Source organism: Scyliorhinus torazame, chromosome 11, assembly GCF_047496885.1.
Source record: "Scyliorhinus torazame isolate Kashiwa2021f chromosome 11, sScyTor2.1, whole genome shotgun sequence".
Lineage (NCBI taxonomy): Eukaryota > Metazoa > Chordata > Chondrichthyes > Carcharhiniformes > Scyliorhinidae > Scyliorhinus > Scyliorhinus torazame.
Window position 1 is genome coordinate 41,323,706 of NC_092717.1, and position 12,291 is coordinate 41,335,996.

At 45.4% G+C, this 12,291-nt stretch overlaps 1 protein-coding gene across 1 annotated transcript in view; it reads right to left on the bottom strand.

Moving 5' to 3' along the window:
• Positions 1-9,568, bottom strand: part of LOC140385243 (cytosolic non-specific dipeptidase-like) — a 39,281-nt gene extending 29,713 nt beyond the window's left edge. Inside the window, exons 1-4 of the mRNA XM_072467169.1 lie at positions 9,413-9,568; positions 3,730-3,819; positions 556-699; positions 117-279 (exon numbers count right to left, since the gene is read on the bottom strand). Of these exons, the coding sequence (XP_072323270.1) occupies positions 117-279; positions 556-699; positions 3,730-3,789 (367 nt within the window). The 5' untranslated portion in view covers positions 3,790-3,819; positions 9,413-9,568. The remainder of the gene's footprint in view (positions 1-116; positions 280-555; positions 700-3,729; positions 3,820-9,412) is intronic.
• Positions 9,569-12,291: the final 2,723 nt, after the last annotated feature.

Genomic DNA, 12,291 nt, shown 5'->3' on the forward strand with positions numbered 1-12,291 from the left:
CAATCCAGAAATGGAAAGACCAGAGACCAAGTGAACGAACCAAGACTGCATTCAATGAAAACTGTTCCAGAATAAGAAACAGAATTCTATTGACAAAAAAAAAGACACCTTCTTACCATCTTTTTCCACCAAAATGAATGGCTCTGTGTCCCACCCATCCTCAATTTGGGCTGGCTGAACATCCAGATGACCATAGATGCACACAGTCTTCTTTTTTGGGTCATTGCCTAGTGTGGCCAATAGGATTGGAGGAAGAGGAATCTTTGATCCATCAGGCAGCTGTAAATCAGTACATTTCAGATGATGAAATTTATGATTTACAGAAGATTGTAAAACGTTACTGCAGAGAACGCTAATGGATCATTTCAGAAGTACAATTCCAAAGAACTGATTAATTACATGAATAAAACTATTAAGTTATCAAAGGGTGTAAAGTGAGCTGTCAGTCCTCAGGAAACTATGTCTCAAGATTCAACAGTCGGAGGAGGAGAAAAGAGAAAACCATTTGGAAGAGACATACGTGTAAAATTGAAGGGAGTTTCAATCAGTTCTCACCGTTTGTTGTCCAATATCAGCCAGCTCCACAGATCCACCCAATTGTTCTATCTCTTTGCCAACAAATTCCACCATCCTTTTGGTTTCGCCTCTCTTCTCCGGCCATGCCGAGACACTCTGAATTGCCACCCAATCTGCCAGGCGCTATGGAAACAAGACAGTCAAATAGCTGAATTAAAAAAGCTGGCTTGGCATCTGTGATTTTCTCCACCGATTACAGGTGAACTACCCGTCAATTGAGTGGCTGTGATGAAGGTGGTTTTCTGCAAACCAACAGTCCCCAACATGAATTCTGTCAATACAACCACACCCAGTACATCCACATTGTAGATATTTAACCATCGGCTTCCTGGCTTCATTTCTGGAACATTTAAGCAAAGTATCACAACAACACAATAGATAGGAGGAGTAACGAGAGAAAGGCTGGGATTCCATGGATGGCCAGTAAGGTTAGAGCACAAATGCAGTTTTAAGCAAGCTGTACAATAAATATTAAAAAAGGGATAACAGAGAAAACAGGGAAACGCAGACGAGAAACTAAAAGGGAGTATGAAAGAATTGACACAAATCAAATCAGCGCAAGCCACACAACACAAACTCAACAAGAGGTTAATTTCGCGAGGAACAGGAGGTAGAAAGTAGAGAAGTTAAATTTGCATCAAGCCTCGGCTCGGCACTCTAGTGCGATGATTAGCTCTGGTCTCAACATTTTGAAAAATGGAGGCTTTGGAGAAGGTGCAGACAAGGTTAATAAAGACAAAAGGACTGAGAACTTGAACGGCTGAACAGCCTGGGGCATTCTTCTCCAGACAAAAGGATGAGGGGTGATCTGATTTTTTTTTAAATCCTTCAAGATTACGACAGGGTTTACTTGCATGGAATTCAGAAAACAACTTCACTTGTAGGGGTGGCCAGTCATTGATAAATGTAATAATGAATTCAGGAGATATCAATTCACCACCACAAAGAACAATTGAGCCAATAGTACAGACATATTTAGGAGAATCCAGATAAACAAGAGGGAAAAATAAACATAAATACCAGCACAGTCCATTGGACCAATGGGCTTTCTTTTGTGTGCTGATTCAATGCAGTTCTGGGAATAGAAGGATCCCAAACTATGGGTTGCGACCCCATAGGGGGTTGGAGAGACCATGTATGGTGTCGCGAGCTCCCCCTCCTCAGACTCCATACTACACCGAGCCCAGGCAGCATCCAGTCCTATCCTTGCCTCCCTCCTTGCCTCACGGTCTCCGAGTCGGTCAGCAGAGTCCAGTCTGGTGCCGACATTGTGAACGATAAGCTTGATGTGCAAGTCACTGATTTTGTCCTCCCACCACTGAATCTTTCTACTGTATCCAATCTCAGGGCGGGTGGCCTGGATCCCGACAGATTTTCTTACTTCTTTGCAAGGCCAATTTTTAAATAGTGCGCAGGGGACTGATAATTCAGGAGTTCCTGTTCCTTGACCTATATTGTAACCTGGTGCGCACGAAGAGACAGACAGACAGACAGATTAACAAACAGAATGATCTGAAGAAACTAGCTGGTGCCTGAGGAGGAGGTTTTTACATTGGTGAAGATTATGTGGGCAGTGACAGAGTGCACTGGAAGTTTGGTGGGGGTACATGGTGGGTGTTGGCAGGAGAGTGACCTGCATAACCAGAGAATGCCATAGATTCCCCAGTGCAGAAGGGAACCATTCATTCAGCCAATCTAGTCTGCACCCACTCTCTGAAAGAGCACCCTACATAGGCCCACTTCTCCAACCTACCCCCGTAACCCCACCTAATGCAAGTCTTCATTAAAAATACATCAAGAAAATGTGAAACTAATAGAAAATAACTGGTAAGCGCAACAAGAGCATAGGATTGGTAAAGGTACTGACTACAGGGTGTTCTTGGGAGGGGGGAAAAGGAGGACAGGTGAAAGGGGGTTTACAGAGTCTTCTGTCAGTGGGAAACATGGAGAGCTCTTGTTGAAATTTTTTTTCCCCCAAGACATTTTAATGACAGATTGAAAACAATCTGGAAAACTGTTCTGTTCGGTAGATACTGTGATGCAGGATGCATCATAGGATCATGGAACAGTAACAAACTAACGTGTATGCAAAAATGCCACTTGATCAAGTAACATTTCAACACGCTGACTGGCAACTTAGTCACGTGGTTCTCTTCCCCTGCATGCCTTTAGAAATTTCCCCTCCCCAGATCTAAATATATAGAGATTTACAGATAACTGGTGATCAAACTGCAGATTGGATGACAAACTAGAAGCAAACAGCTCAAGTGACCAAGAACACTCGGAAGCAGAGGGAATCTGACCTCAGAATTCCAAGTAGTAAAAGCAAAGAGGGAAGATTTCGCTGGTTTGGCATGACTAGCACAAAGGAAAATGGTTGTGGTCGTCAGAGGCTAATCACGTCAGCCCCAGAACATTGGCGAGAATGTGGATTAAATGTACTGGGAGAGGTCTTACACAATTCCAGCTACGCTGACTCCGAGGTTGGCAGAGAAAGATCTGAGCTTGCGCTTTTCAAGAAAAACTTTAACCTGAGATTGGATTCAGAGTCCGGATTGCAGTGATTCGAAACACATACACAATTTGACCAAGATTCCAGAATCCCGCCTTCACAATAGTTTGCAGGTTTCATCGCCTAAAGGGTGATAAAGTTGGCAGAGAACACACTTGCCAGTATACTCTGACAGCAGAGGCAAAGCCAAACCCTGTTGCCAAATACCAGTCTCTTTGTCACCAACTGCAGACACTAAATCTCACCCTTCTGCATTGTTGCTCCCAATCACAGTTGGTCTTTTCATTTAAAAGTAACTTAGGACTGTGAACTGTACACAGCACTAGTGCCAAAAGCTTAAAAAAAATGTTAAAAATAGTATTGAGGAGCTGCCTGTTCGGCAATCATATGGAAGTAGCGAGTATACCTGCTGACAGAATATAACTGACATAAAACTAGACTCCGCTAAAAGGTCAGGGATTTCTCTATAAAACTGTTTAAACATGAAACACTTTATCCGGCCAGTTCACTCCCAGCAATGACTCAGTCAACAAATCAAATATTCAACTCCCCAACATTCTTCCCCCACCCCCCAATCATTAATGTTGAGATTACAAAAAAAAAGTGTTTGCAGAAATGTTAAAGCAGCAACAGTAACTTACTTTGACGTACAAGTCCTGATTGTCATCGATGTGCTTGAAAAGTTTGGGAAGGTACGACATCGCTCTGGTAAGCAGACTGCAGTTGGAGTTCTGAAAGGAGAATTGCGCTGAGTAATGAAACTAGGCTCAGCATCTTCCTGTTTTTAAACGGTTGAGAAATCCTTAAGCTCCACCCACCCAAAATTGAAACCATTGCACACATTCTCAAATTAAAACGTGTCGTAATTGAGCTAACTAGCCCGCAATCACTTTTTTTAAAGAGGAAACTACAATTAAAAAGAGCAACACGAACACTACCCTTTAAAATGAATGTGCTATAGAACAGAGGCAGGATCCATTCGCGGCTGAAAAAAAGCTTCTATAAACAGTCTTTATATCCATGCTGCCTTCTGACCCAGACATCCAGAATGTACCAACATCTGCTGAGGACGGTCTTCCCCTCCCCTATCGACAATCATTTATTCCTCCCCTAGCCTGTGCAAAAGCACAAAGCTGAAAAAAAGACAGCTGGAATGAAAGATGACACTGCAAAGCTCAATTCTGTTCTATTTCGCATGATAAATAGGATACCTTGAAGTGTTTATAGAGTCGTCACTTGTTAGTTATGAATGGATTAGAATCACATTAATCATTTAGTTATCAATGGGGCAGAGGGAATTCACCACCATAAGCAACACAGTGGAGGGTAGAACATAGGGGTTCTATATCAATCTGATGCAAGCTAATCTGATGCAAGTCATGGAGTACACAAGGGGAGGTGGGAGAAAAGTGGTACTAAATAAGACTGGAGAGTGAATCCGCATTGCTTTCACAATTCTCGTGTAGGTACTTCGGATTTCAAAATGCACGCCCAAAACACACGAGCGGTTTCGGATTTGAACGCAGTTGGCGATCTGCCACTAATTGTGCTCATTTTGAGAAGCACTGTTCTCCTCACTCAAGCTGTGTTTACATATCAGCAGAGACAGAAATCTGCCATGAGCCAGCATAATTGGGCAGGGTTTCGGAGAGTAAATTGTTTTTTGAAAAATATATTCCTTGATATATATATCCTTCATTTTTAAAAGCCTCCTTGAAGCTCGCAATCGGAGCAATTAGTCACGTCCCAATGATGAGTAATTTAATCAGGAGAGCAACTTTGAGTGGAAGGTTAGATTCTAAAGCAAAACCTTATGGAAACTCTATTTGCCCTGAACTTGTGCTCTTTCCCCCCCACCTGTCTCGTTGGTGTGCTCAACAGGCTCTATTCCAATCCAATGCAGCCTATGCCCGGCACTCCACTCTGCTGTTACTTATATAGCGTGAAATCAGTAGTCCTTTACAGTGTAATCAAATGCAAACTCCAGGCCTTATTGGCTTTGCATCATCATTTGCAGGAGGAATAATACAAAAGGTGTTTTAAATGTCTTATGAACTACAAGATTCAGCAGTTCAGACCTTTTGAGTGCGAATGCTGTGGTGGTGGGGCGAGTATTATCCAGCACCACTAAAGGACGAACATGATAGAAAAGCTGCCAAATTCTCAAACAGCTCAACCTTTAAAAACAGGTTAAAGTACACCTTAAGAAAGTCAGCACATAATCAATAAACCATTCTGAAGAGGCAGTTCAGAAAGTTAAACAGTAAGGGTTTTTGGAAACATTAACTTGTCATCCCTCCCCACACACAAGCATCGACCTACAACATTTGCACCACAACCGTTAGAAATTTGCACAAAAACACAACAATTAAAATAACTATTTTACCCAAAGTTGCAAGATTCTTTTGTTCTTATCTTCACCATTCTACAATCCAGCAGTAAAGTCCTTTATATGGGGCTGGTTGACAATGCAATGGTAACAGATTATTTTAGATAAAATGGAGTTGTAGTAGGGAGTATGCAAGATAAGATTATAGAAACAAGGTACACGCAGAAAATAAGCTTGCAGTCTGCAAGAATCAAAATTAACTTTATATCCTTTGAACAATTTTTTTTTTTTTTAAATTTGTTCATGGGACGTGGGTATCTCAGGCTGTGCCAGCATTTATTGCCCATTGCTAAATGCCCTCAAGAGGGCAGTTAACAGTCAACCACATTGCTGTGGGTCTGGAGTCACATGTAACGGCTAAAGAGTGCTAAATTTTTATTTTAAATCACCAGTTAAAAATTCAAGGTTAGTCTCACCTACCAATTTAAAGTACTATTTACAATTTCTCTGGCTTATATTAAATATTGCAGGTTTTTTGGGAGACAAGCAGTAGCTCCAGATCTGCAGTTACTATTAAGACAATGCAGTGACCGCATTGAGTTGTTCTGACAAAACTTCTCACCAAGTTGATATCAGTTTGCCTTAAGATAGCAAGCAATAAACTCTTGCAAAATTCAAGTGCCACATCATCGATGCTAAACACAAACTGTCATTCCTTAGTCTCTGGTGATCAGTCATTTTAGTCATGGCAAAGGCACCACTGTGGTGATTGCAATATGCTAACCATTGGAACCAGTTAATAATTGAAGTGTTTTTCTGCAGCAAGAAGGTGAAGTACCTCAGCAGCTGGCTATCATCAAATGACTAACATTTGGCAGCATTTGGTAGAGGATCGGGCACTCACACAGCATTAGTTAAAGAAACAGAAACTTTGTTAACCTTTGGAGCATCCACGGTTCAACAAGCCAGAAGGGTCTCTTTAGTCATCAAATATAAATAAAACTATCGACTGAAGACAGGCTTCAGGAGTGGCAGCTTTATCAACCTTCTGGAGAAGACCTTGTAGGTACCAGGACAAACTTGTATTGCAAAGAATATGAATCAACCTCCTCCCTCTCTCTAGTCACTTCCAAATCTACATAGTAAAATAGTAGAGTCCGGCCAAAGTTGAATAAACAGAGGAACTGAAAGGAAGTTAACTTAAAATACATTGAATGCATTACACTGCAAAACATAAATACCTACATCACTATGAAAAATCTACAATGCTTCAAAGAATAAATTAACTTTAAAAGCACAGTGACTACTACGTAGCTAGTATGGGATCTATTTGGCACTAAACCAGTTAAACTGATTATTTTGGTATTGGGCTAAATTCGCCACCTCACAACACTGCAAATGCGGCCGGCCAAAATAGAGGTCTGTGTCCAGGAGCCTGCAAGTAGCACCAAGGGGTGCGTTTAAAAGACAGACTGCAGTAATGGAGGTCTGAGCCAGACCACTCTGGTCCCTCGCGTGACAATAATAACAACAAGGTTTGCACTCTGCGGCAGTATACAAGAGGCGAAAAAAAACTGTCAGGCTTGCTGGGGGGTGGCTTCCCAGGCTAGGGGCAGTAGCAGGTACTGACTTGGTGCCAAGTCCATGGACTTGGGGTGTCCCCCTTGGGCCGAGGTGGCCTGGCTGACACCGCCATTGCTGCAGTCTGTCTTTTAAACGCACCCCTTTGGTGCTACTTACAGGCCAGGCTGCTTACACTGTAGAGTACTACCTGCTGTCTATGTCCTTTAAAATGCACAGAAGGCCTCTGGTCATCTGGGAGCCCATCCAGGCCACCCCTATGGACACCCTCATACCACAGCTGCATCACCATGGGCCAAGCTCAATCAGAAGCCCACCAGGTGTTGGCACATGTCAGAAGCACTGCCCCGCTGCAGAGGGAGCAGAGGATCAGCAGGGCTCACCCCAACCAGAGGACGCCTGCACCGCAGCCTTCAAAATCCTCCCTGGTTCTCTGCCCCTCTCAGGGCGAAGGACTCAACAGTGACACCCCCCACCACACCTCTCCGGATCACCAGCTGGTGAGACTGGCAGCACTGACTGCCTCTGTCACCACCTCCCAGGACAGTGTTCAGGAGGGCAGGCCTGCATCTGCAGCCCACCCTGGGTAAGAGGGTGCCCCGTTACCGCGGACTCCCAACCTCAAGGCAGGTCTCATGAGCCATTTTGGTGGCTGTAGGATTCTAAAGAAATTACTCTGCTTCTGCAACAAAACTTCTGTCAAAAAGATGAAAATACAAATGATTAGCTTGGCAGGAAGGTTAAAACTGGAGAAGGGAATTAGAGAAATGAAAAGATATTATTATTGAAAATATAAAAATAGCAGAACATTACATAAATCAGAGTGCAGCGCTGGAATCTCCGGTTCCCCCAGCCGCATGTTTCTCGACAGCACTGTTCACTGGCGGCAGCATTCTCAACTCTCATCACTTGGTCAATGGGATTTCCCATTGAAGCCATCCCACGTCACCGGGAAACCCGCGGGGTGTGCTGCCAGCAGGTACTGAGAATCCCAACAGCCAGAGAATTCCAGCCACAATGTGGGGAACAAAGCAAGTTTTGCAAACAAAACTGGCTATCCGAGGGGCTCTCATAGCCTACATGAGGAAGGACAGGACAGAGCACAGCTATGCTGCTTTCTGTGAATGGACACCACCATCTAGACTCGCACAAGAGGACAGGCAGGAGGAATACACACTGCAAACTGCTGAAAGTGAGAGCTGACAATAAGGACATGTGGGGACCATAGTGAAAGACAGAGAATTAAGGACATGAAAGAAACAGAAATGGGGTGAATTGGAGTCAGATGAGATACATAATGAAAAACAAGAAAACGTTTGGACTGAGCAAGAAAGGAGGTTTATTTTAAATTTCAAAATGCTCTAGAAACAATTTCGTGCTTGCAGTAATGTGCTGCAACTATTCCTTTCTGGGGCAGAGGTGATGATGAGCTCCATTTTTGCAAGGCTCATGGTAGAGTGGCAGCAATTATCCAATGTGCAGTGATTTGTAACTGTGCACCTCATTGCCACAAGCTGCTGGGTTATTTGCACATTAATAGTGGCATGGACATCAAACTCACTGGGATTTTCCCAACAAATTAGGGACCACCTTATATATCCATCAGTCCAACTGCTTAGAGCCAATGGTAACATGAGGAAAGGTGTTAAGCAGTGAACTGGAAATATATTGTCTAGTCAAAGCTACTGACCTTTGATTTGCTATTACAGTCTGCTGTCTTACCTTTATGCCACGAACACCACCTTATTTGGTCCTCGACACAGCCATTAACACTCCCTTTGCCTTGTGATCTAAACAGTTTTTTTCCAATCTCTCCTAGCTCACAATCTCATACCTTCTATTTTGCTCCACACCCTCTTAAACAGTATAAAATCCATCACATTTCTTCCTCTTCAGCTCTGTGGAAAATTAGTTGTTTTTCTTTGCACAGATGCTACCAAGCCTGCTGAGTTTTTACAACATTTTCTGCTTTTTTATTTCAGAGTCAATGGCGATTTGGATAAAAATTTAGGCTATGGGAAAAGAGCAATAGGGCTCATTGCACGATGCATGGCACGATGGGCCGAATGGTCTCCTTCGGTGATGAATCATCTATCCTATGACCAGTAACTCATGATTACTTAGCCACCCCTACATCAAGTCACGAGAGTCGGAAACCGTTATGTTTTCAGGTGCCTCGCCACCTTGGGCAGTGCAGGCAGATTGACCCATTCATCCTGTATGCCACCCCCTCCCCCTCCCCTACAGCCGGACCCTACTGACCCTCCCCCGGCCCAAAGCCGTGGCTGCAACTTTGTTCCCCTTCATGTGTCTGCTCGAAAGAACGGTAGGCAGGTAAGACAGAGAGAGTCTGGTACAGCATATCCCCGAGACCCGGCTCAATTCAGACAAGAGACCAGAGTAGCGACGCTCACCTGACCTGACCGTTCCAAATTCGAACGTGGCCCGGGCACACAGAACGCCGGCAACGTTTCAAACTTCCGGAAACTGCACTGATTGACAGCTGAGAGAACCCACTCAAGTGCCCAGCAACAGTAACAATTTAAGGGCCGACTTCCTGAGGGGGAGGGAGGGGGTCGGAAGGCAGAAAGCTCACTGGATATGTTTTATTTTTACAGAGAGCAGGTGTGAGAAGCTGAGCTATCGTACATTCGACAAAAAAAAACTGTTCACTAGTTTAAACCTTCTCATCCGTTTCAGTTTGCCAGGCTTGGGAGAGAAAGGCGATCAGATCCAAAACTAATAACGACCCAAAGGTAACCCATATCGTCCCTGTCATAATACACACCGTAAGAAGTTTTACAACACCAGGTTAAAGTCCAACAGGTTTGTTTCGATGTCACTAGCTTTCGGAGCGCTGCTCCTTCCTCAGGTGAATGAAGAGGTATGTTCCAGAAACATATATATAGACAGATTCAAAGATGCCAATGGTAATCTAAAGCTTTCCTCCATGATTTATCAAACCACCAATATTTGTGTCATCTGTGAACTGAATGATCATACCTCTCACATTCATGTCGAAATCACTAGTGTACACTACAAACATAAGAACATAAGAACTAGGAGCAGGAGTGGGCCATCTGGCCCCTCGAGCCTGCTCCGCCATTCAATGAGATCATGGCTGATCTTTGTGGACTCAGCTCCACTCTCCGGCCCGTACACCATATCCCCGAATCCCTTTATTCTTTAGAAAGGTATCTATCTTTTTCTTTAAAAAGTTTAAAGAAGGAGCCTCAACTGCTTCACTGGGCAAGGAATTCCAGAGATTCACAACCCTTTGGGTGAAGAAGTTCCTCCTAAACTCGGTTCTAAATCTACTTCCCCTTATTTTGAGGCTATGCCCCCTAGTTCTGCTTTCACCCGCCAGTGGAAACAACCTGTCCGAATCTATCCTATCTATTCCCTTCATAATTTTATATGTTTCAATAAGATCCCTCCGCAGGATTTCCGGGTGCGGCGATGACCAGCTGAGTCGCACGTTTCGGCAGCTCCCTGTGAAACGGACTTTTGGGCTCTTGATAGGAGCCCCAACGGCAATTTTAACGGCTGAAAACACCGTGCGGTAAACCAGAAGGGTGTTCCCCCTGGACACGGATGGAAAAAGGAGAGGAAAGTGGCCGGATTGCAGCGGATCCTTTGGAACAACGGCAAGGAAGGCAAGCAGAAACCAAGATGGCGTCGGAAGGTGGCAGTTTCATATGGGGCCCTGAACAACAAGAGTTTTTGAAACGCTGCGTGGAGGAGATAAAAAAGGAAATGAAGAAAGAGTTGTTGGCCCCGATATTACAGGCGATTGAAGGGCTGAAAGAGGAACAAAAGACCCAGGAGCAGGAGCTTCGGGTCGTGAAGGCGAAAGCAGCAGAGAATGAAAACGACATACAGGGCCTGGTGGTGAAGTCGGAGATACAGGAGGCACACCAGAAACGATCTGTGGAGAGGTTGGAGGCACTGGAAAATAACGCAAGGAGGAACAACTTGAGGATTCTTGGCCTTCCTGAAGGTGTGGAGGGGGCGGACGTCGGGGCATATGTGAGCACGATGCTGCACTCGTTAATGGGAGTGGAGGCCCCGACGGGTCCGTTGGAGGTGGAGGGAGCATACCGAGTTATGGTGCGAGGACCGAGAGCAGGAGAAACTCCCAGAGCCATAGTGGTGAGATTTCTCCGTTTTAAGGATAGAGAAATGGTCCTTAGATGGGCGAAGAAAACTCGGTGTAGTAAATGGGAGAACGCGGTGATCCGCGTCTATCAAGATTGGAGTGCGGAGGTGGCGAGAAGGAGGGCGAGCTTTAATCGGGCCAAAGCGGTACTTCACAAAAAAAAGATAAAGTTTGGAATGCTGCAACCGGCAAGACTGTGGGTCACATATCAAGGGAGGCACCACTACTTTGAGACGGCGGATGAAGCGTGGACTTTTATTGTAGAAGAAAAATTGGAATGATTGGACTACGAAAATGAACGTTTGGACAAAGTGGTGGGACGAGTGGGGGGGGGGGGGGGCGAAGAGGGATTGTATGATTAATCCTGCGGTATGGTAACTTTTCTTTCTCCCACAGGTGGTGATGGGGGGAGGTGGGGAGGGAGAGGAGATGGGGCGTTGGCCATGGGAGGCGGGGCCGAGGGAGAGGCGCGGGCTTGGTTCCCGCGCTATGATAATTATGGCGGGAATAGAGAAGCAGGAAGGAGGGGGCGCCGCACGGGGCGAGCCGTGATCACGGGGGGAAGCCGAGGTCAGCCAGAGTTTGCTGACTTCTGGGAGCAACATGGGGGGAGTAATTACGCTAGCGGGGGGTCTAGCGGGGGGGGGGGGGGAGGGGGGAATTACGGGGTTGCTGCTGCTGGGGAAAGGGGGGAGTGGGTGCGGGAAAGGATGGGCGGGGGGGGCACCGTCTGGGAGAAATACAGCCGCGTGGGAACTGGGTGAGAAGCTGGAAAAAGATGATGGCTAACCGGCAAGGGGGGGGGGTGGGAAGCCCCCCAACCCGGCTGATCACGTGGAACGTGAGGGGGCTTAACGGGCCGATAAAGAGGGCACGAGTACTCGCACACCTTAAGAAACTTAAAGCAGATGTGGTCATGTTACAGGAAACGCACCTGAAACTGATAGATCAGGTTAGGCTGCGCAAAGGATGGGTAGGGCAGGTGTTCCATTCGGGGCTGGATGCGAAAAACAGGGGGGTGGCTATATTAGTGGGGAAGCGGGTAATGTTCGAGGCAAAGACTATAGTGGCGGATAACGGGGGCAGATACGTGATGGTGAGTGGCAAATTACAGGGAGAGATGGTGGTGTTGGT